General features: G+C 39.0%; 2 protein-coding genes across 10 annotated transcripts in view; one reads left to right on the top strand and one right to left on the bottom strand.

Annotated features, from left to right (window-relative positions):
- Positions 1 to 4,103, top strand: part of rasgrp3 (RAS guanyl releasing protein 3 (calcium and DAG-regulated)) — a 55,123-nt gene extending 51,020 nt beyond the window's left edge. For 7 of the 8 annotated variants that reach the window (XM_051423260.1, XM_051423249.1, XM_051423278.1 and 4 more), the window contains 2 exons: positions 696 to 845; positions 967 to 2,920. In XM_051423260.1, the coding sequence (XP_051279220.1) occupies positions 696 to 845; positions 967 to 1,355 (539 nt within the window). In that variant the 3' untranslated portion in view covers positions 1,356 to 2,920. Of the gene's footprint in view, positions 1 to 695; positions 846 to 966; positions 2,921 to 3,090 lie in introns of those variants that run through there. The other variant, XM_051423269.1, reaches the window with a different exon arrangement.
- An 885-nt stretch (positions 4,104 to 4,988) lies between these two features.
- Positions 4,989 to 24,986, bottom strand: LOC127376287 (B-cadherin). 2 transcript variants are annotated; one of them, XM_051423026.1, is made up of 18 exons: positions 24,962 to 24,986; positions 22,694 to 22,808; positions 19,533 to 19,621; positions 18,831 to 19,031; positions 16,744 to 16,884; positions 16,075 to 16,230; positions 15,578 to 15,719; positions 14,645 to 14,817; positions 13,281 to 13,409; positions 10,829 to 11,014; positions 10,370 to 10,614; positions 9,289 to 9,431; positions 9,016 to 9,107; positions 8,619 to 8,751; positions 7,752 to 7,970; positions 7,335 to 7,465; positions 6,650 to 6,793; positions 4,989 to 5,784 (listed from the first exon to the last, which is right to left on the bottom strand). In XM_051423026.1, exons 2-18 carry the CDS (start codon positions 22,707 to 22,709, stop codon positions 5,572 to 5,574), a joined length of 2,553 nt encoding a protein of 850 aa, XP_051278986.1. In that variant the 5' UTR covers positions 22,710 to 22,808; positions 24,962 to 24,986; the 3' UTR covers positions 4,989 to 5,571. The 2 variants fall into 2 exon arrangements, with proteins under 2 accessions (XP_051278986.1, XP_051278979.1); XM_051423019.1 differs by lacking the exon at positions 24,962 to 24,986 and adding an exon at positions 24,331 to 24,711.
- Between the last annotated feature and the right edge of the window lie 540 nt (positions 24,987 to 25,526).

Genomic DNA, 25,526 nt, shown 5'->3' on the forward strand with positions numbered 1-25,526 from the left:
TGTCTATTGGTCTGTCTGTAGGTCTGTCTAGATGTTCTGTTGTAGTAGTGATGTGTTTTACATTATATTATGGTTGTCTTAGTTTTAATGATGAATGAGCTATAAAAAATAACAGCCTGCTAAATAATTTGTTTTGTTTTCAATTGTGAAAATTGGTCTTAGTTTAATATTTGTCTGTACTGTTTAATTGTAAGAGGCATGCCAAATTAAAATATAGCAAAATAATTATATAAAAAAAGTATAAGATGCACAATAAACAATGCATGGAACAATCTAATGTTGTAAAAGAACATAAGTCAGCAGATAACCTAAGATAGAACACTTATACCCTAATTGCAAATATTTTCAAATTTTCCCCTACTCAGATATAGGTAGGGATGGGCTTTGCCATCGCTGTGTGAATGTGTGTGAAAAGGCAAATGTGGGATGTAGTGTAAAAGCACTGAGTGGTTGGAAGACTAGAACGGCGCTATACAAGTACAGGTCCATTTACCATTTATTTGTCCAGGTTTTGGTGATAGGGTGAATTGACCCTTTTTAAGAAATGTGAAACTGAACGGACACTTTGTATTTTCATACATGATCCCCAGATCATGCTACTATCTTGAAATCAAGTAGTATTATCTGCCTGTCCATTTGCCTCTCTTGAAACTTTTGTCCTGAACATAAGCTAATGTGTCTATATTACTTTGCAGACTGTGGAGTAAACTGTCATAAACAATGTCGGGAGCTGCTGGTTCTGGCCTGTAGGAAGCTGATCCGCTCCAACTTTCTTGGCAATGTTTCTCCAGCCAGACTGACCCATAGCTCACTACCCAGCAGCCCTTCATTGCCCACCTGTGAAGGTTATCTTCAGCTACATTTATTAAACAAAACACAAACAGCAAAAAAAAAAAAAAATCTATACAAATTATTTAGTTATTTATTTGATTGCCAAATTCCTATTTTCTGTGTTCCCTCCTTCAGATGAGGACGAGGTGTTTGAGTTCCCAACAATCACCTCAGCAGGTCCAGCTCTGGATCCTCAGTCCATCACCCTTATGACTGGCTCAGCCCAGAGGATCTCTGTGCGCCTGCAGAGGGCCACCACAAGCCAGGCCACCCAAACTGAGCCCTTGTGGCCCGAACACAGCTGGGGAACTACAGATGGTGGCTCCCACACCTTCCCCAAAATGAAATATAGGACTAATAGGAAAACATCTAAAAATAAAGGATTTGCCCGCTGGGAAAACCAAAATAACGGGCAGCAACAGGCATTTTCCACTCGGTGCAGCATGGACTCTCAGGAGAAGTCAGATGCCACAGGACAGTTTGTACAGAATGGGATTACACACAGAGGGAAGGTAATGGAATAGGTGGTTTTATTGTTTTATTTAGGTGACATCTGTAACATTTTAACATCAATAAAACATTACTATATTCATCTTAAGACAACACTTATCTGACAATGGTAGATGGTGAAATGTGGAGGTGGAATCAATCTTGTTGCAGACATGAGTATTTTTGACCTCAGGAAAAGTATAGCATTGGCAAAATAACTTCAAGGTCCACTTACTAGCTTTCTCCAGAGTTATCCCCCTCATCTCATAGTCATCATCTGCAGATAGTATTGTCACACTGATCACATCTGAGCTATTTCCTTAAAAAATGAGGCAGTGTCATTCACTAATGAGGGTTGAGAATATTTGGTCAAACCATGAACACCACCTCAATGAGGCCCCTAGGGGGCAGACAGAAATCAACAATGCATTAAAGCCATGCGTAGTAGCTAAATGTCAATAGCTGTTTTCCTTTTGGAAACAGAGCAGTTACAGCAAGAAATTCTACAGACGTGTCTATAAAGCTACAGTTCCACCAGTTGCTGATTCTGTAAATCAACAGAAAACCTTCAAAATCTCTCTGAGGCCAAAGTCAGTTGAGGGTGAGGGACTTTTTGCTGTGAGGCAACAGTGCAAACCACTAAGCCACCATTTCCCATTTTAATCTACATCATAAATAATAACATATTCAGGGCGAGTCTGATGTCTCTTAGGGTTGAACACATTTTAATCAACATTTCCAGTAGGTCATGTGAGGCTGAAAATCAAATCATTTTAAAACATTCTAATCATAAGCATTATCCACCAGAATATCAATAATTGCAGCAGCAAATAATAAATTAATAAAATAAAACATGTTGCTGCCAGTCAGTATTTGAACAGTTGATTACATTTATTCACTGTGGTTTGACTGATCTGATCTGACCACTGTAATACAGAATAATGCAAGTCTTTAATAAATGTGCAGATATTTGTCAAAGTTATTTTTAAGTCCTACTTTTAGGACATTTATATAAATGCACTGTCGCCTCACAGCAAAAAGTCCCTCACCCTCAACTGACTTTGGCCTCAGAGAGATTTTGAAGGTTTTCTGTTGATTTACAGAATAGTGTAACAGTCATGTAGTCACAACAGTCACTCTGATTTGATCAAAATATGTTAAATTAGGGGCGCACGGTAGCTTACAGAATAGTGTAACAGTCATGTAGTCACAGCAGTCACTCTGATTTGATCAAAATCTGTTAAACTACTGTGAGCGCATGGTAGCTCACTTGGTAGAGCGCATGTTCCATTAGGCTGGGTCCTTACCGCAGCGGCCCAGGTCGGATTTTGATCTGCATTTTTTAGAAATGCTCAAACTATAGGTGCTTAGCAGAAACCCGCAAGTGGCTGAAAGTGGTGTTTCTAAGGCAGTGTTTAATCTTTGTAAAATTATTTTGACAGAGAATTGAATTGTGAAATGATGCCAAAATGTAAAAATTTGCATTGTATTCTACAAAATCATGGGAATGTATTCTTTCACATTTGTTCCTCTAATATTTGTTTTATTTGTTCTGTACATTTCTTTTGATTAAAAGTGTGCCTTGAAAAACTGAAGAGAATTATGCTACAGTATGTTGTCCAACTCAAATTCAAATACAATTAGAGCAAGGTTACAGTGAAAGGCATGCATGAAAAGCTGTTTAGTGAAAATTCCAAACTCTAAACCAAAACAAATTCCAAACTAAACTAAGTATCCAAAGCGACTAAATATCTCTCCTCTTCCTCTCAGGACAGCTGACTTAATCCCGGTGGTAAGGGCCTTTCCCGGGGGTCCAGAAAGGCTCTAGCAGCTGGTACCAGGAAGCTCTTTGGTCTGGAGGATGTGCTGGGCTGCCTAATGTCCCCCTTCAGTGACCTGGAGTTATCATGTCCTCTCTAGATTGCAGCAAAGACAGCTACATTTGGACGCTGTGCAGCTGAATGGCAGGACATACTGTGTGATGGAGAAGAGCTCAGTGGATAAACACCCACCTCCATCTTTGCCTCCTGTGTGCCGTGTAACAACTAGGGATCAGAGTAGATTCCTAATAAGTAACGTAGGTTTGAGTTTTGATCCGGGTGTACATAAATTTAGCACTTGAAATAGTGAGACAATTTTTAAACATCACACAAGTGTGGAATGCATTCTGTTTAGTGTATCAATGCCACCCAGTTACTTACGTATATAAACCAACATAATGTATTCAGCTTGGGTACACTGTGACAAAGTAAAAGCCAGGAACAGAAACTTTATCCTGCATGAAAAAAGCGACAAGCAAGTTCTTAGTGGTCACTACCAGAGTTCGAATGATCAGAAAAAGCATGATGGATGTGGCGGAGTGCGTAGATTTGCGCAAAAAAGGGAAAGTAAACTATCAGTTTCGCTATATTGATATGATGGACAATTCCGCAAAAACTTGGATTATGTAAATTTTGTCATGTTCATTTTTTTTTTTTTTTTTTTTTTTTTTACAATATCTGCACCTTGCAACTACAGTGAGGTTAACCCTTGCCTTAAGGTTAAAAAATAATCTACTCATGAGTTTAACAGCAGAGACAACTGCCCCAAAATAAAAAAGCAGCATGCAATTTAATTACTTTTCCTGACCCAACCCCAGCAATAGGAAAATTGCTATTTTTACAATGACTGTACATCATCAAATCAAAGACATTTAGTGAAATATAATACACATTTGTATGTATTTCCATTTTATGTATACATTTTCTATGTCTTTATTAAATAAAAAACACATAAAATAGCAACTTTTTGTCTTTAATTACTGAATTAATTTCTGTCATTGTCAAGAAATTTCTTAGACACCTGTGATTCATTTTAAATGTGACAAAGTGTATGTTTGTACAGCTGGAAACCAAAATACCCAGCTATGTAATTTAGGGTCTTGTAGATGTACGTACTACAAATTTTCTACAAAAACTAGAATTTACTCTCAATTCAAACCAAATTTTAATGATGCAGCCGCAGCACACCCCGAGTTGCGTGGAGTGCTAGGGCCCGTTCATCGCTGCTTGCAGCTTTAATTATGTTTATTATATATGCCCAGTACAAGTATAATATAATCTTCTATTTCTTCTAATATTATATTGTGTTATGTATATAGGGTGTATATACCATAAAACTTAAAAATTTGAAGCAGCACCCACTTTACTAGCCTAGTGTAGCTACATGTTTTGAGAAAAGGTTAGATGCCTGCTCTGAATTTTATGGTTTTTTGGATGTATAAAACCTCTTAAAAAGCCCACCTATTTAAGAGCACTGTACCCTGTTGGGGCCCCTGTGCTGCAAAGACACACAGACTGCCACATGGCTGAATGGAGCATTAACTATCTCACTGACCGATCACAGTATGTGGGGGTCCATGACTGTCTGTGTTGAAAGCACTGGAAAAGTAAAAAAAACATGACCCTCACAGACAGTGGTCCAACTAAAATATAGAATAGTGAAGTTACTCAAATTGGATTGTAATTTTCCCAGTGTTCAGTGTATCATTGTAATTAAGATAACTCTTACAAATGCATGTTTCATTTAGAATTTCTTTTTTTAATCAAAGTACCTTTAAAAGGTAACTGCAAAAAGTGTTTGAGATTACGGTGTGAAGAGGATGTCAATTGAACATCTGAACAACTGAACCTTTTAAAAAGCATTTATTGAAAACTCATTGACCACAACCTCAAAGGGCAATGTTGGCTGGCTACCTGGATTTCACCTTGATCATTTATTATTTCATTCCTCAAACAGAAATACAAAACAAAGTAATTTGAAGCAGAAATCAAATTCCACAAAAAACTGAAAAAATTAAAAGTACCATACATTGCAAAAATTACACAAATGTTACAGTGCAACTGCAAGCATCTTTGTGCATGTCCAGTGACATCCAATAAGCTAGAACACAGGCTAAAATATCTGCACAAAATCCATAAATCAACATTAAATGGTGCGGTGGTGCGACTCCACAACAAAAACTGAACAAAGAGCATCAATAGTGTTTAGCCTAGAAGTCAAACAGGGATCTAAAAGACAGGCAGTCTTGGGGAACTTGTATAAAAAAAAAAAAAAATAGCAAACTCATCCCTGTTCTGAGCAGTGACTGTTAACTGATAACAGGACTGAAACTGATGTCTGGCTTGTATGCTCATCAGTCATGTTTACACATTAGTTTAACATTCACAAAGCCATATTTGCAGCCACCATATTGTTTGTTCTTTAGTACATTTACAGCATTTCATCTTCTCCTCCTCCGTACATGTCAGCCAGTTTTTTGAAACGGGGTCCCCATTCGCTGAGGCAGTCGTAGTCCTGGTCTCCGCTGCTCGATGAGTTCAGGGAGGAGATGCTTCCTGCGTCAGAGCCACCTCCTTCATAGTCAAACACCAACAGGGAGTCGTAGGGGGGCGCCGTCGGGTCGTTGTCAGCTGCCTTCAGGTTCTAAGAGGAGAAGCAGAGGTTATAGACCGATCAGCCATAACATTATAACCATAATGGGTGCACAGGTGATCATAATGTTATGCAGCCCCATACGCAACAAACTGATGCACTGTGTTCTGACACCCTTTTATCAGAACCTGCATTAACTTTTTCAGGAGTTTGAGCTACAGTAGCTCGTCTATTGGATTGGACCACATGGGCCAGCCTTTGCTTCCCAAGTGACTTAATGAGCCTTGGCCACCGATGACCCTGTTGCTGGTTCACCGCTTTTCCTTCCTTGGACTACTTTTAATAAAATTGAATTTTAATAGGCACAATGTAAATCAACTTTCAGTGATGTCAAAGTTGCTCAAATCCTTATGCTGCCCATTTTTTCTGCTTCTAACACATCAACTTTGAGGGCAAATTGTTTTGCTTGCTATATATATATATATATATATAAAAAATGTGGTAAATGTACCTGTACTATCGCCTTTCCAGTCTTCCGACAGCAAAAAAGCACTTTTACACTACATGCCACATTTGCCCTGTCACACACTTTCACTCAGTGATGACTCAAAGCCCACTGAACAAAAACTAACCCATTCATACACCGTTGTCACTCGGGAGCAATTTGGGTTTCAGTATCTTGCTCACGGATATTTCAACATGTACTGTCTGCCTGAGCCACAGACACCCACTATATCACTTGGAGATTACTGAAAATGTTTAGAATTTGGCAACATGGGATTGTGTAAGAGTTCAAACAAATATTTCTCTCTATTTTCTCTATAAAAACTAATTTATAAAAGCAGTGGTAAATGACCTATTGTAACCATGTTAGATTTTTGTTTAGTTTGTATGAGCGCTTGAATCTTTGACTCACATCATCAATGAAGTTGCCGATTTCCTCTGGGTTGGCGGGACGAGGTCGGTACTGTGGAGCTGGCATGAAGTTCGGCACAACATCATTCCTGAACACCTCAGGTCGGTTGTCCAGACCACGGTGAAGAACACTCAGATCATAGTCCTGATGTAGAACACATGTCGGGGGGTTACACAAAAGATGCTGAAGCTTTAATTACATTTTTATGTCAGGTATATGATGATATGCAAAATCTATATAGAATGATCTAATATTTATACAGAAAGGTATACGGAATGATCTATATGTCTTTACAGAAATGTATACAGAAATATGAATTATCTAATGCAGTGGTTCCCAAGTTGGGGGTTCAATCTTAACTTTGAAAATGTCTAAATTTGTTTAAGATGCTAAACAGCCTCATCCTGATTTTAAAAAATATGTAGTTAGCGCTAATAGAACAATGGCTAAGCATCAAGGAAAAGGACACTTAATACAATTACTACAGAGACTTGTAGTTTATATTAGTTGTTCTGTACTCAGTTGTCTTATTCTATGGACATTTCATATTATATTTAATGCAGTGTTACTTAGTCAGGGGAAAAGGTTGGGAAAAGGTTGGGAAACACTGATCTCAGACTTTGATGGACTACCTTGATAACATTAGGTAATGGTATGATGCCTTATTACATCTGTAATAATTTACCTGATCATCCTCTCCGCCTCCCTCTTCATCATAGTAATAGATATTGTCTCTGATATCATCGTCCTGCAGTAGAGGCTCCTTCTTCTCTCCTCGTCTCCGTCTTGCAAACAACAGCAGCAGCAACACCAACACTGAACATAGAGAGCACAAGCTTAATACAACACATCCACATGATTGAATGAATTAAGATCAGCATCTTTCCATATTTAAAATGGTAAATTGTATTTGTATAGCGCCTTTCTAGTCTTCCGACCACTCAAAGCACGTTCACACTACGTGCCACATTTGTGGCTCAGAGGTAGAGCGGGTTGTCCACTAATCGGAAGGTAGTTGGCTCGATCCCTGGCTCCTCTCGCTGCATGTCAAAGTGTCCTTGGGCAACAATTAACATTAACACAAATCTAATGTCACACTTACTGAGGAGCAATAGGATGCCTCCCAGTATCCCCAGGATTACAGACAGTTCAGGGCCACCTGCCACACGCCCTTTGCAGATGACTTCTTCCCCACTGCAGTCGCAGACTGTAGCCTGGACAGTGCTGTCCTGCGCTAGGCCCTGAGCGTCTGAAACCCTCAGGACCACAGTGTACTCCCCACTGGCCAGCTCAGTGGCTAAATTCAGAAGGATGCCTGTTTCTGCAACAAAATCATAAGAGGAACATTTACTTCATCATTTTGTCTAATTCCAGCAATATAGTGATACACTCAGTGGTAGACTGTGGACTTAAAAGTTCACAAATAATTGTTGTGTGCTTAAGACATCTTTGCCAAATCAAATCAAGCAGGGGCTTTTTTCCCCCACTGAGGTGTTCTCCTCAGGCAGTGCCATGATCATATCCCCTATAAACTTAAATCATTTAAAATGCAGCAAATGATTTGTAATCTTAGCTCAACTGAAGCATCTGACCTAATTCCTGAAACTTATTTAGGTTTCTGAACTTACTTTGCGTTGTACACAGCCTGTACCTGATTTATTAAATTAAAAAGGCCAATAACATTGAACTTCCTGTGCTTATCTGAGCAGAACATCAGTGACAGACAATTTGAAGAAAACTTTCAGCACCTGAACAATTTAAAATCTTTTTACACTCTTTCTTGATCCAAATTATATATTGTGGGGGTTTTCTGCTTTTGTTTTTTTCCCCAGGAAGGACATATGGGTTTCTCTGGGCACTGGTTATTTGACTGAATGGCCTGCAATGTGTATAAAAATTTAAATTACAAAAAATTCCCTAGGGATCAGAAAAGGTTTCATTTTCAGTTGAGTATTAATAGTTTACATACTGGAGTCATTCATCCGAGCGGTCCAGTTGTTCTTCGACAAGCCTTGTAAGGAAACGCTGTATGGAGCACCATATGGCGGTCCATCTTTATCTGTTACTGACAGCAGCTGAGAAGCCGAATTCTTGTTACACACCTGAGAAAACAATGTCAGAGCCTTTGTTTATACGGATTATATTATTGCAAACCACTGGCTTTCGGTTACTTTCACCTCTAAAGTTATTATTTAATTACTGATTTGAATTCATTCATTTAGTCACATCTTCAATATCAGTATATTTCATAATTACACCCATCACACAGTACTGATTCTTCTCCCAAAACATATACATTTTAAAATGTCAAATTAAGATTGCTCAAAAACATGAGAACCATTAAGTGTTTCAGAAAGGAGACGCACTTTGAGTTCACGTTCGTCAATGGTGGGTGCATTGTCGTTGACATCTGTAAGAAGGATAATTAAAGTACCAGTTCCTGTGGCTGGGACTTCATCTGGTGAGGTGAGAGAGACATACACAAACATACATAAAGGAGAGCAAATTACAATCAGTTCTAGGGAAGCAGTAAGATCACAGTAAGGTAAGGTCCATATTTTCATTATAGTCACTTTTTTGGGCTCTTCAGTATTGCAAACAAGATGAGCATTTACAACCAAGTCTTTCTTCCTACCTACCATTGTCATATGCTCCAATAAGTGCTGTGTATTTGTTGTCCTTGAGGAAGGTGGACTCCCTGTCCATGACGCTTTTCACCTTAATCAAGCCTGTCTCTTTGTCCACATTCAGCCAGCCTGCAGGGTCTCTAATTATTCTATACCTGGACATAAACAAGGCAGTCACAGAAAGATGTAAATGCAACATGATTACAACTGACATGCTTCATTCAGGATGGGGCATTCAGAGATTGGATAACTTGAATAACATCCAGTTGATATTTACTATACTGAATGTGTTTTGATTGGATATGGAAGCAATTCAAGCTTGAGGCGTTTCATAATTCACTTTGTTTGGCCACAAACTGAAAAGCAGGGGGAACATTTAGGATTAGGGTGATTACAGAATTTAACCATGATCAAGGTTTTATCATCACCTGATATGCATCCTCTGTATCAACTTCCAAAGTGATGCAGTGGCTATTAACAGCTACTGATTGGAAAAGTCTTAACAGAAACTATGTGTAGGACCTGCTTGACATAAATCTAAATGTTTTCTAATGCTGAAAAGGACTGAGAGGGGAACATGACATGCGAGTGATTTGTCTTTGTTGAGCTCTCATCACTTTAACAAAAGAATACACACCACATGAAAAGAAAGACAAAGAAAAACATCCATTTCCCTAATTAAACAGAAAAATACAACCATACACCTTTTAAATTTAGGTTTCTCTCTTATACTGAACAAAGACCTTAAAACCGATTTCATTCAAACAGAAACAAAACTCACCAAATCACCTTTATTAGTCTTACTACTGTTCCAACAATCACCAACTCTAGTGTCTAACCATCTAACAGAATTAGATGTAAAAAATAAATTCTGGCTCTACGCGATGTTACTGCCTCTCTGATGCCTGGCGACTACTCCTCCTCTACCACTTCTTGCCTCTCCTATCCCTGCTGTGTCCTTATCTTCCCCTGGAGTTAGAGTCTTGGTTTGAGCTTATGTGAATCACGTTCCCCTGTCGTCAAACTAGTCGACATAAACCCTTATACCTATACACACTGAACACATGTTCAAAGTAAAAAAACATGATCTTACATGACTTTCTGTTTGCGTGCAGTGTCTGGGTCTGAAGCGGTGTACTGCACTACATCACTGTCAATGATAAGGTCCTCCTGTTTTGACACAAGCTTTTCTATTGGATCAAAAATTGGAGCTTCATTGACATCCAGCACATTCACCACCACGGTGGCAGTGGCAGTGGGCAGCTTAACAGCAAAAGGGACCTCATTCTCCACTGTAACCAACAGAGTGTGCTTGCTGCTCTTCTCAAAGTCAAGACCCTGGTTGGATGGAAGGAAAAGCATAGCAGCAAAATGTCTCAAACATATTTCTTAAACATTCTACTTTACCACAAAAACCCAAATTCATTTTAAACTGTCTAATAAACTGCAAAAGGTGACAGAAGAGTAATCTATAAAATAAAAATAATATTTATTGACAAATCTCACCCCTTGAACATTGTGGCTAATTTGAGAATTCTGGTTTATTTCCTACCTTGACCGTAGAAATTATTCCTTCATGTTTGTTACTTCCTGTTTTCACTGTGAAGAGTCCTCCAGGATCACCACCAACAATGTTAAACTTGGCATTCCAGGCTGGAGAATGTGGTTCGTCATGATCCGTTACTGACATCTTAATGACTTGAACATCCACTGCGTTTTCTGTAACTTCTGCTTCATACTGGGAGAATACACGGGACGTGTTGAAAGTGTGGGAGTGAAAAAAACAGGAAAAACAAGGAGGGAAAAAGGATGTCGTTCCTTGCTATTTAACAGGAATAACTATTTTTAACCTTAGCCTTGAATTTTATTGTCTGTATGCAATTTAGTTAATTAAGTTTAATATTATACATCAAGTAGACTAGGGATGTCCAATCTAGTTTTTCTGTACCCAATCCCAGTTATTAAATAGTGAGAATCTGCCAATACAGAATCCCGATGCGATATGTCCATTTCCCTAGATACAGTTGCACAGTACAAATTTCAATGGTTCTCAACCTTTTTGTTGTCATGGACCCCCAAATACATCGGGCCTGTATTTGATGTGAAGATACACTACCGGTCAAAAGTTTGGACACACCTTTATTTAATGGTTTTTCTTTATTTTCATGACTATTTACATTGTAGATTCTCACTGAAGACATCAAAACTATGAATGAACACATGTGAAATTATGGTTCATATTTTAGATTCCTCAAAGTAGCCACCCTTTGCTTTGTTGACAGCGCTGCAAACCCTTGGCCTTCTCTCAATGAGCTTCATGATGTAACCACCTCAAATGGTTTTCACTTCACAGGTGTGCCTTGTCAGGGTTCATTTGTGGAATTTCTTGCCTTCTTAATGGGGTTGGGACCATCAGTTGTGTTGTGCAGAAGTCAGGTTGGTACACAGGTGACAGCCCTATTTGACAACTGTTAGAATTCATATTATGGCAAGAACCAATCAGCTAAGTAAAGAGAAACAACAGTCCATCATTACTTTAAGAACTGAAGGTCAGTCAGTCCGGAGAATTGCAAAAACTTTGAATGTGTCCCCAGGTGCAGTTGCAAAAACCATCCAGCGCTACGACAAAACTGGCTCACATGAGGACCACCCCAGGAAAGGAAGACCAAGAGTCACCTCTGCTGCTGAGGATAAGTTCATCCGAGTCACCAGCCTCAGAAATTGCAAGTTCACAGCACCTCAGATTAGAGCCCGGATGAATGCCACACAGAGTTCTAGTAGCAGACACATCTCTACATCAACTGTTCAGAGGATACTGCGCGAATCAGGCCTTTATGGTCAAATAGCTGTTAAAAAAACCACTACTAAGGAAAAGCAACAAGCAGAAGAAATTTGGAACTCTTTCAAGACTGTTGGAAAACCATTTTAGGTGACTAACTCATGAAGCTCATGGAGAGAATGCCAAGAGTGTGCAAAGCAGTTATCAAAGCAAAGGGTGGCTATTTTGAAGAATCCAAAATATAAAACATGTTTTGAGTTATTTCACACTTTTTTGTTTACTACATAATTCCATATGTGTTCATTCATAGTTTTGATGCCTTCAGTGAGAATCAACAATGTCAATAGTCATGAATATAAAGAAAAACCATTAAATGAGAAGGTGTGTCCAAACTTTTGACTGGTAGTGTACGTCTGATGAGATTTAGTTCTTCCATAACTGTCTATACTGTAGATTGGCACATTAACAGTGAAGAGTCTGAAATCTATGAACAGAACAGTCATAAATTCTCTCCTTGGGTTAACTTTTAGCCAATGAAATAGTGAAATTAAAATATTACCCAAAGGTTGAGAACCACTGGCTGATGTAGATTAAAGTGATTCAAATCAATCCAATGGATATGCTTAAATAAATAAATGCTTAAATAAATGCTTAAAAGTAAATCTTGATCGGCCCAGACGGCGATCTTTGAGACTGAGATTGTTAAAGAGTGCTTCAGTCATGTCATTAACTTCCAGGATAAATCCTATTTCAAGTACCATGTAAAATGACAACCCATTACATTTCCAAAAATGATGGTGAGCTACTTTCTTCAGCAAACCTGTTGTTGCCTTAAAGTTGGCCATGTATGAACTGACTATTCGCTAAGCCAGGCCTCCCCAAGTCGTTTTTAGCAGGTCAACATGGGAAATGTTAATGAGGCTTTTTCTAATGTATAAAATTTTTAACTTTATTCTATTCTTCTATTTGTGTTGCCAAAGGGAGTCGGGCAAAGTAAGTTTTTCATTGTACATATAAACCACTGTGTTTCTTACTGTACTATGACAATACACCTCTTGAATCTTTGGAACACTCCAATGCTAACCACAGTCCCATGGACAGTGCTTCAGCTTGGTCAGACGACCAGAGCTCAACATATCTTCTGTGCCTCCTTACAGTTGGATTTGCTATGACTGGACAATTGCACTTCAGAGGAGGGGTTTGGCAAACAGTATGTTGTACTTACAGAGGACTGAGTGAAGGCCGGAGCATTGTCGTTGCTATCTGTGACTGTAAGGATTACTTTTGCTTCTCCACTCAACCCTTCTCCCACCATATCTGCTGCTTGCACCACCAGAGTGTACTTCGGGTATTTCTGTTTGAAGAGACAGACAATGAGATCAACACATCAACTGGAACGCTTTATTATTATTTTTTTAACATTTCGCAAACTCCCTTTCAAATCAAATACTTTCAAACTGTTGACATTCAGCTGGTGTGATGTTACATGATGACACCTTCTCATGTCCTGTTGCTTTAGATATTGTCTTCAATTAAGAGCAGTTAACAGCAAGTGTGCTATAGAGCTGGTTGCACTAGCAATATCTAATTTGTACTGAGCAGTCCAATTTCAAAATGTACCGTGTGTCAAAGTAACAGACCCTGCCTTGAACTCCATTGGGAGGAATTTATAAGTTGTACTGTAACTCAGATCCACTGCATGTACTGTTGCTCTAACGAAATTACAGTAATGTTCTCGGTTAATGCAAAAAAAAAGGAAACTTAGCGAGCTGTGCTGAACAGATAATCATAAACACCGAACAATGTGTGAAATAATCTGAGGAAGAAATTTGGATTGCACACCACCACGCTCTGCACAACACCTTCATTAGTCAGAGGAGTGTGTTCAGTGGCCGACTGCTGTCCCAATCGAGCTCCACCAACAGACTGAAAAACTCTTTCGTCCCCCTGGCCATAAGACTTTACAACAACCCTTAGTCAAGGCATGGAGGACAATAGATAATAGACAATGGACAATCTCAACTTCATTTGCACTCCGTTTGCACCGTGTACTGTGGCTACTGTGTTAAGTTAACTTTAATGCTATTTTAGTTAACTTTAATTTTATTTAGTTAAAAAACTAAAAATAGTTATTTTTTTTGCCTTTTATTGCCTTTATTCGATAGTGTCAGCCAAAGATAGACAGGAGGGGCAGAGAGAGGGGCTCTACCAACTGAGCTAACCAGGCGCCCTTATTTTGTTAACTCTAATTTTACTCTAATGTATGTTTAATGTATGTCTTGTATGCTACTGGATGCTTCAATTTCCCTGAGGATAAATAAAGTATCTATCCATCCATCTATCCATCTATCCATCCATCCATGATTGGTAGATCAATGTGTAGTTTCATGTACAAAGCAGAACAAAAAACACCTTTCAGTCAGACTCGGTGCAGCTGTTTGGTCTGCACCTGAGCTTGCATAGAAGTATTTATACCATCCTAATTGAACCAAATCAAACGGGAAAACTGTTTCTTTGAAACAGAGATCATTTCAACATTTAGGTGTGAAAGCATGCAAAGACAGATAAAAGATGTTCTAAAAGCCTCACCTCTCTGTCGAGCCCACCGGCATTGACTCTGATGGCTCCACTGACTGGGTTGATGACAAACAGGGAGTCAGTGGGCAACTCTGGCTCCTGCCTCATAATGCGGTAGCGAATATCAGAGTTGGCATTATTTGGCTCATCCCGATCTGTGGCCACAACTTTAATCACCTCAAAATCTGGAGAAAGGGACATCAGAAGTGGAAATTAAGTACAAAGACTCCTAAAAGTGTTCAGAGCACTTCATTAAAAGAGGTGATTTACAAAATAAAGCTGGGCCATATGGGGCCAAGATTATGCTAGTTTTCTTTCCAACCTAACAATGTACCTTGTAGTGTACAAGGTGTATCAGTCAGCTAAGTATTTTTATCATTTTGTAGTCTGGTCTCTAAGCATTGAAACATTTTTTTGTGAACTGAAATTACCCCAAATGATAAAAAGGTGTGTACAATCCAGCTACTAACTACTATGATCCATTGCGCAGAGATACAATAAAGGTAGACTGTCAGATGAAGGTAATAGTAATTTATTCACTAATTAAGGAATTGTGTGTAAAGGAAGTTTTCTATGTAAATTAAGAAGGTGAGGGGGCCATGGCTTAATTTGAGTACTCACTTCATTGGCGCACACTTGTTCTTAAATATACGTCTTCTGCCAATTTGTCATCTTCTCTGTTCTTCTGGACTCTGACTTGCAAACTACCTAGACCCATATACTTTCATCTGAAAACTTTGTTCAGCCTCTTAGCATGTGTGCTTCACTTCAAATATTATAATTGCTTATTGTGATTTACTTTTGTGCAGTTTTTTTTTGCTCCATTGTACAGCTATAGAACAGTGATAAGACCACAAAAAAAGTAGTTGTAACTGCCATCATTGTCCAACTATATTGTTTGAGCAGACATCTCTTTCATACTTAAATTATCTCCATTGACAGTACCTTTTGGTGAGGCCTCGGGAACTTCTCCCAGGAAGGTGTCCTGGGCAAAAGTAGGCTTGTTGTCGTTCTGGTCAATTACAATGACTGTAATATCCATAGGCTCCTCAGCAACTGAACCATCTGCCACAGCATGTGCTTGAAACTGTACACAAACAAAACACATCTGTAATGTAACGCTGTAAACGCAAGAGTAATCCATGTAGATGCTTTCATTCCATATGGTAAATGGACCTAGCGCCTTTCTAGTCTTCCGACCATTCAAAGTGCTTTTTACACTAAGTGCCACACTTGCCCTATCTCAAGACGCTTTTCATATAGAGCAGGTCTAGACCGTACTCCTTATAAAATTATTTACAGAGACCCAACAACTCACAACATGAGCAAGCACTGGAAAATCAGCACCTATCTGATGGTGTCAATAAAATTTTAATTCTGAATGAAAATGGAAAGTAGACAAAGAGTGTATGTATAAATCTAACAGCAGAGAGGATTCTTACTGTGTACTTGGCTTGTTTTTCTCTGTCCAGTGGTTGTGTGATATACAGAGTACCAGAAGCTCTGTCCATGGTGAAGAGGCCAATGGGATCCTGATCAGCTCCTGGACCAGTGATGCTGTAATAGAGCTTCTTTACTTTATCTTCATTAGAACGGATCTAATAGGGAAAGGATCAAACACACCAGGACTGAGTTATACCACTATCACAGACTACAAAAATAGTTACAATATTGTAGAACAATTTCAACTGAGAGTGGCCTGCTTACATTATTCTACATCCTGGCCAACATCTCAAGTTAATCATATTATGATCTCTGGATAACTGCGTTGAATCATCCCATCAGCCATGGCACACATTCATTATTGTGAGGAAACATGCTTTTGATTTCTCCCAATAGGATAATTAAACTATTGCCATAAAAAAGTTAACAGGGTTACAGAATAATTGTAAGCACACTTGGGGATTGGGGAGAAATGCAAGACAACTGCAGCTCTATCTGGTCATAGAGTAAAATATTTTTTCCTTAAATCAAATCCAATAAATAAATACAAAATAAATAAAAATCAGAACCCTATGAATGCAATGGAAAACACCACAGAGAAACAAATATTCAAAATTCAGTTTAGTATCAAATACTCAATATCAAAAAGGTGTTTTAGTTCCTCTTGCCTGAGATACTCTGAGGGGGTAGGGTCCTCTGTCATTCTCAGGAACATTGAGGTCAGGAATAACCCAGTCTCTCTTTCTCCTTTTTAGCCCGTCACCATGCTTGGGGAAGTGCAGAACGGGCACCTGTGGATCAGCTGCAGACTGGGAAAACACAGACTTAGTAAGTGAGGGACTGAATAATACAACACTCTAAGAAATAAAAACAACCGCAAAGAAACACACCAATTTCATAGTAAGTATCAGCATCAGCTTAAAATGCTTATGACCGTGTGTTTCACGATTCCGATTGTTCAATGTGAGCTGGGATAGGCTCCACTTCCGAGTAATAGATAATGGATGGAGATTCTGATGACAGGCATTTGGAAATAATTTCAACATTAAATCATATTACACCTATGTCACTTGTGGTCCTAAACCCAATGAAACACCAAACTTTTAGCCATTTGTATTTATCATCAAGGCCTGGTGGAGTTATCAGGTCTCCAAATGAACACAAGAAAAAAGTTAGAAACAACAATTACAATCTCCAAAGAATTAATATGAATTTTCATTCTACAGGAGAGCAAAAAAACCCAGAGCTCTATGACTGATGACCTTAAATCAAAAGAAAAGAAAGTATCACCACTCATCCTCCCCTCTCTGTCTGATCAACACGTGCACATTTTGTGCACATTTTTAAAATGTCATGGCTTATGCATGCTCACCCGAGCAACAGTCATGCACAGAGAGGTATGTGCACCGATCAAGCATAACATTATGACCACTTACAGGTAAAATGAATAACATATTTTCTCGTTATCATTGCACCTATGAGTTGGTGTGATATATTGGGCAGCAAGTAAACATTTTGTTAGGATTTGAGAGCCTATGACTAGGGCTAGGCGACTGGGTCAGAGCATCTCCAAAACTGTAGCTTGTGTTGTTACGCAAGTGTTATGTTTAATCCTCACAACAATATTGCCATCTAGTGATCATGTACGTTTTTGTTATAATAACAGTTTATACTATTTCTTTTATTTATTAATAAAGTTCCCTACATTCTTTTCATCTTTTAATTGGTCATGGTTTAAGACATGTGATTTTTGCAGTTAAACTCCAGATGAAACAGTTCTGTAGAGTTTTATGAAGGAATTATTCTTTTCAGAACTATATCCTAAGAATTCTTTTGTATAGTCATACAGTAATGTATCATATACTTACTTTCACCATTGCCCAATTTACTGCATAGCTTACTTTGTCATCCAGACATTTTGCTTGCTTAAAATTAGAGCCCGAGCAGCAATCACTGAAGGAATTATTATTTCACACAATGAATTGCACTTTTGGGGCCACAACATGCTCCATATCTCATGAAGTGCAGCACAAAATCAACAGTATGAGAAATGTAATTATGATATGGGTCCCACACATAGGCATGGCAAAATGGCTCAACATTGCCCCTAAACAGCAGCCCCGGGGCACGTTTCACAGATATGCATGAAAATTGGTATACATGTATCATGTCCAGACGTACAAAAAAGGCATACTGCACGCATAATGCAAACTCAACAGGAAGTCGGCCATTTTTAAACCAGTATGAACATAAGCACTATTAAAAGTTGTTCCATTTGAGAGTTTGTCAGAGGGCGTGTTTGTAGCGCAGTACCAAATTACAATGTTTGGCCATGGAAGAGGAAGTTGTCATAACTTCGGTGTACTTTGTCCAATCTGAAACAAACCTCACAGGTCTGATAAGATTCCTGCCCTGAACAAATCAACATGCCAATATTCTTCCATACTAATAGCATAGTGCCCCCTACTGGCAAAAAGTCATGTTTTATACTTTTACGTACTATTCCTGGCAGATTTACCAGATCTTGCAGTAATTTGGTCAGAAGACCCTAAAGTAGTTGATGATGTGTTATGAATCTTTTTCGTTGAACAAAGTCTAATTTTGAATTCTTTTTGGGCGATTTGTAAGCGTATCTTAACGAACTGCTCCTAGGGAATTTATTGGGTCGATTTCAGATCTGGTCAGTGCAATCAAAAGACCATTATGATTGAAAGTGATCCTGGTGACTATGTGTTAATAATGTCTCTAATCTTACCTCTGAGTCTACTTCAGTAAAGTGGTGCTGATGGTTATGGTGTTTGTGGTCTCCATGGTGATGCTTAACATTTTGGTTGTTCTCATGGTTATGCCCGTGGTGCAGTACCCTGACAGGAAGAGTCATTTTGCGACCTTGTGAATCCCAGGAGTTGATGAAGAAGTCCTGGTGTCCTTCATGAAGAAAAACAGATCTCTTTACCTGGGGGGGGGAGAAAGACTAATCAGGAAAGGCCAACATGCTGATTTTGGTTTTTAGAAAGCTTTCCATGTGACTATATCAAGCTAGGGCAAACTGAACAGTATTATTGCTGTTTAAATCACTTCGGTCTGTCAGGTGATTTCAGGTCAAAAAAATGTAGGGGCCCTCTCTCCACAGAGCTACTTCTGCCACATTTTGGAATTCACATGGGTTCTATTCTTTATAATGGATATCACACCCACATTCATCTAAGCTGAGTGTAAGATTTGTTTAGTTACTGCACCGCTACCAGAAAACACGTGAACTGTTGCTGAGAATTTATATTTCAGTCCTTTATAATATATCCTTTATAAGACTAAAAACAATTCCCCATTCCAATTACTCTGTATTACCCAAGCAAACTTACTCAAATCCCCTAATCATTTTAACTCATGTTTAAAAGGATGTGTGAGAATTTTGGAGAGGTAAGCATTAGTTTTTCAATCAAGAGTTAATACTTACCATCAATGTGCCATCTGTCTGTACTGTGAACCGGTGGTCATCACTGCTGAAAGAAAATTCTGTGCGGCCTGTGCAGTCCGTGAAGCCCACTGGGATTGGACAGAAGAAATAATTATCCATTACATATGCAGTCCATACTATACAGACAAAATAAAGACGTAACTGTTAAGTCGTCAGTACATAACAAAATAATTGACAATTTTTGCAAAAGTGTCATTATAGCTCCTGTCAGGCAAACAAATTAATGCAGACAAGGAACAACAAAACACTGCTAATTGGCTTTGGTCAAGTCCCATTTCCTCATTCAGCCACCCTCTAGTTGCTGTACAAGATTATTGTCAGATGAAATGTAGGAGCTCCAGCTGAAAAGTAAAGTGGCATGTTCCAAACTAAAAACGGTGCATTTAATTTCCACTCACGGAACAGGGTTTTTCCTGCATAGACCCCCACACAGGTGTTAGCCAGCGGCAAAGGAAAATTATATAAAAAAAAGTATTTTAGTCTAAATGTGACGTCTCTGGATGAGAAGGGAGTTGACTACTGGAAGTCAAAGCTGCTACATTTTACACTTGCGCATTTTTTTTTACTGCGGCCAAACCCTCTGCTCTATGTGACCTTTTTGTCCCAATTTATTGCTCATCTCAGCAATTTTTATCTACATATACACATATATATACAAATATATACACACATATACACACACACACACACACACACACGCACACACACACACACCATTCGGATTGGACAAGTGCGGCCGGATGATCTCAAAGAGAGGCAAGATGATCAGAACTGAAGGGGCTGACCTACCAGAGGGCAACATAGGTTATATCCAAGACAGCTACAAGTACCTTGGTATCCCACAGGCTAATGGAAACCATGAGGAAGACGCAAGGAAGTCAACCACAACCAAATACCTCCAGAGAGTAAGGCAGGCCCTGAAAAGTCAGCTGAATGGCAGGAACAAGATCCAAGCCATCAACAGGTACGCACTACCAGTCATCAGATACCCTGCTGGGATCATAAGCTGGCCAAAGGAGGAGATAGAAGCCACAAATATCAAGACAAGAAAGCTCCTCACCATGCACGGAGGGTTTCACCCCAAATCCAGCACCCTGAGACTGTACGCTAAGCGGAAAGAGGGAGGCCGAGGACTAGTGAGCATCAAGGCCACTATCCAGGATGAAACATCAAAAATACAGTACATCATGTATAGTACATCAGAAAAATGGCCACAAAGGATGAACTGCTAAGTGAATGTCTCAGGCAACAAAAACCTGATAAGAGTGCAGAGGAAGAGGAGCAGACAACCTGGAGGGACAAGCCCCTACATGGCATGTACCACCGCCAAATTGAAGAAGTGGCTGATATCGAGAAGACCTACCAATGGCTGGAAAAAGGCTGGACTCAGAGACAGCACAGAGGCACTGATCATGGCAGCACAAGAACAGGCCCTAGGTACAAGAGCCATAGAGGCCAAGATCTACAAGAATAGATCTGACCCAAGGTGCAGACTATGCAAAGATGCCCCTGAGACAGTCCAGCACATAATAGCAGGGTGTAAGAAGCTAGCCGGTTCAGCGTACATGGAGAGACACAACCAAGTGGCTGGAATAGTGTACAGGAACATCTGTACCCAGTATGGAATAGGAGTACCCAAATCCCAATGGGCCGCACCACAGAAGGTGGCTGAGAACAACAGGGCCAAGGTGCTATGCGACTTCAGATTCCAGACTGACAAACAGGTCCTGGCCAACCAACCGGATATAGTGGTGGTAGACAAAGAGCAGAAGAAGGCGGTGGTGATAGATGTGGCCATACCAGCAGACACCAACATCAGAAAGAAGGAACACGAAAAGGTTGAAAAGAAATAGAATGAAATAGAGTTACTATTGTTAAGTTAAGGTAATGGGAATCCTGGGCGTGTGTGTGTGTGTGTGTGTGTGTGTGTGTGTGTAATTCAGCCCCGCCCTTGGTCAAACAGACACACAGCACTTTATACATCCAGGGCACAGACAGAGCGCAGAAGAGAGAGATGAAGACAGTGAAGCAATATCCACTACGTTTTTATAGAAAGTATAGAGCATCATTTGAATGAAGCTTCATTAATAAGGATGTCATTGAATTCTAATTCTACAAACTATTCGTTATAGCCATACAAAAGGCGAGATTAAATGAAAACCTTTTTAACCCTTTTAGATCACATCCCTAAAAATTTAAAATAAATCGTAATATTTTTTTCTTTTGTTAATGTAGATCCTATAGAGGCATTTTTATTAAATTGAGACTGTTTCATAACAAGTTAAAATCCCCTAAGAAAGAAGATTGGCCATTTCTACACAGTTATTCAGATTTTCACCAGGATGAATTAGATTTCCCTTGAAATCAATGAAAAGAGGTGGAATCACTACTGCTTTTGTCGATGTGAGCCACCAGAATCAACAAATAAATGAAAGTTTCTTGCTGCTCTTTTAAGTGACACAGAGCTAAGATTCACCCTTAACCCTTAAGAACAGTGTGTGTCTGGGGCCTCACTGATTACTGCACAAAAACAACTTCACGGGTGAAAGTGGATCATTTTGTATATAGGAAATATAGAAATATTTTCTTGGTTCCTGGTGGCAGGCATTAGGAAGAACTATGAAGACTTCAACTGTTGATGAACAAGTACGCCTAAAGTTGCGCAGAGGAAACCAGAAGCCTGACTCATGACAGTTTAACCATGTGCTAGACTAGCAAAGATGTGACAGTCAGACAAACACCTAGACCACAACCCAGATAGGGTAGTTAAATTTTCAACTGAGACAGCTGAAAATGTTTCATGACTTTTCATTTCAGAAGCCAGGTCTGCCAAACAGACATGAGGACATTGCTTTGCAGCATTGCACGAAGTGCAAGCTGAGACCAAAGGTTATTTGGGGTACATTTTAGAACAACGAGAACAGCTAATCTGTATAAGGCAATCTGAGCCCGAGGAGCATTTTACAAAAAAAGGTTTAATTTATGACTATAATTTTAGATTTTAGATCCTAAAATGTTCTTTAGATTTTACAATGTAAATATAATCCATATATAGTGATACTGAACGTTGTAAATGAACACCACACAGTAAATCAATGTGCATTAGGTAATGATAGTACAACTTTCTGGATTACTCTTACCTTTGCCGAGTGTCATGGGCGGTCTCAGGTGCTTTCGGGCCACTTTGAAAATCAACACATCTGACTGAAATCCTGGTACACATGTTGGCTCCTCAGCAGTCACTAAAACTGAGGCCTATAAGAGGAAAAACACATTTTAATGAACCACTAATCCAGATATATGGAAAATGTACAATCAGAAGCTACAAAAAAACCATTTAGTCAGATTTTGTTGAGAAAACTTAAAATGGCATTCAGTTTGTGTGATTAAAATACAGTATTTAACAACAGCGAAAAAAAGAAAAATTCCCATTTGAAAAGCTGAACAAGCACACTTGCCATTTTTGTATAATTAAGCAACAGTTAAAAGGCCAATTGAGTAACATTTAGGAGGGTCTATTGGCAGAAATGGAATACAATATTCACAGGTATGTTTTCTTATATAATGTATAATCACCTAAAAATAATAATTGTTGTGTCTTAAGCTGTCAACATCTTTAGACTAGGGATGTGCGATAATTATCTGGGCCAATTAATTATCAGTTGATAATGAGAAATTAATATTGTGCATTATTCTGACAATGAAATTAAAGCCAACAAATTATTGTCCATAATAATAATAATAATAATAATAATAATAATAATATTTCATTTGGCATTTTTATGAAAAATAATTGATTGGCTTTTATAGAACATAAAGCCTTAGTTTTTTTGATGAACACCAGAAAGGATACATTTTGTTTGTTGTTGTGTTAACAATAATGATGTCAGTTAGATTTGGTTAGGTCAGAGCTATGGAATATAAAATCACGCATCTTTGCTCACTACACCTTAGTCTTTCTTACCATCAGGTGTGCATAAACTGCAGGTTATGAACTTATTGTCTTCTTGGTATGTGCCATGAGAATAAGGTAATTATTGGTTATCATTTAAAAACTGATTCTGTATTAAAAAGTCCAATTCGCATAATTTAAGAAAGTATAAGATATGGGTACAATCCATTGGTGTTTGATTGTAATGAAAGAATGTGTATTAAACATGTTGGATTGGAATTTAACCTGCCGACGTCACCAACGGAATAAGGGCGAGGCCCGTGCGGACTCACTGACTCTGGGGGGAGGAACTCTAAAAGAAAAATGGCGATTTAAAGCTTTGTCGTGTGTCAGTTGGTTGACATTTATGTATATGGTATCTTCCTTTTGAATTAGGCCTACTTGTGACTGAATGCGTTATGTTTAATTCAGCTTGGTTATGTGCGCGTAGTATTTCGCTATTAACCCCCCCCCCACACACACACACACACAGACACAGATCTCCGTTCAGTTGAATGCAGGCAGCGGCAAGTGGCTGAGAAAAGTAGAGATTTTGCTGAAATAAACCTGCAACATACCGACAGATGCCGAAATTATCTTTAGAAATTGTAAGGAAGGTTTCTGAAAACGCCCAACAAGTTTTCTTTCAGATGTAATAAGTAAGGTAACAACAATAACTACCAGTTTTTGAAGTTACACACTAAAGAACGACAGACATGGCTGGAAGCCGGCGGTGTCTCAGTATGTTCCCCGTCGAGGTATGTTTCCTTTAGGTATGTTTTTGCAAGAAGGACAGGTATGGCCGGAAGCCGGTTTGTAGAATTAACGACAGAAGGGGAAACTCACCTGAAAAACGACGATTAAAATGGCCAAACCCGCGAACCAAACGGTCCCCATCTGTATGTAAATCTTCTTTCAGTATTCTTCGGAATGAAAGTAAAAAAAACTATGAAATATGAAATATAATCCTTCGTGAATTATCGACGTGGCTTCTTTGTCTTTTCGCCTGAATGTAGTTTCAGTCACTGAGTGAGTCGAGTTCTGTCGGACGAGTTACTGCAGGTACTTTCAACGTATGACGTCAGCTCACAGGTGTGCGGTTTCCGTGTTCCTGATATGGTCATACAGACTGAACACACCTGAAGAGACTGATACTAGTAGTTTCTGTTACTTCCCATTCATTCACACCAGCAGATATTCAGCAGATAATAGTCACTAATGACAGTGTTCAAGCAATATGCTGCATCTGAGCTAAGAGAGAACTCAGAGCTCGTTTCCTCTACTGACAATAGCTACCCCCCCCTTCCCTCTCTCTCTCCCACACACACACACACACACACACACCCTGGAACTGTAAGACACTTTACAGTATTGTAATATCGACAACACCCTTTTGCATATTTGGTGAGGTAAGAATTTAAACCCTGTGTAAGAATTCCAACCATGGTTCTTTGTCAAAAATGACATGTTGACGTACCTGAAATATGTATCATGTTGAGGACTGCTGAAAGAAACAATTTTTCATTTGTGAAGTCATTAGTGTGAAACCAACCTGAGAGCGTTCAAGTTGTGAGAAACCAGCCTGAAAACCACCCAACGGCTCTAAAAAACAGTGATAGTTTCAATTCCCCATTTTCATAACTAAATGAGATCCTTCCTAATCAAAATGGCGTGACAGTACAGGTTTTAGAATGTCATGCAACAAAGATTTTATGTGAGATTTGATGTATTTGGTGCTGTATTTACACAATACACACTTTGGACCCACTGTTAGATAGAACACCAGATCCCCAAGAAAAGAGCACTTCCTTCATCCATTCATCCTTTTCTGCTCCTGACTGTCTGGACATCAGCTGACTGAAAGACTAGTAGGTTAATAGCCTGCACTGTAACCTGATTTGTCTGAGAGTGTCAAAGGACTACAGACTGCACAGCAAATTTTATGCCCCCACTCATTTAGCCCACAAAGATGATTCCTTCAAAGGACCTGAAAGCCATGCTAAACTTGCTATTCCTCCATAAATGAGGCAGCCTCACAGAAT

This window comes from Dicentrarchus labrax, unplaced genomic scaffold (genome assembly GCF_905237075.1).
Source record: "Dicentrarchus labrax unplaced genomic scaffold, dlabrax2021, whole genome shotgun sequence".
In the NCBI taxonomy this organism is placed as follows: domain Eukaryota; kingdom Metazoa; phylum Chordata; class Actinopteri; family Moronidae; genus Dicentrarchus; species Dicentrarchus labrax.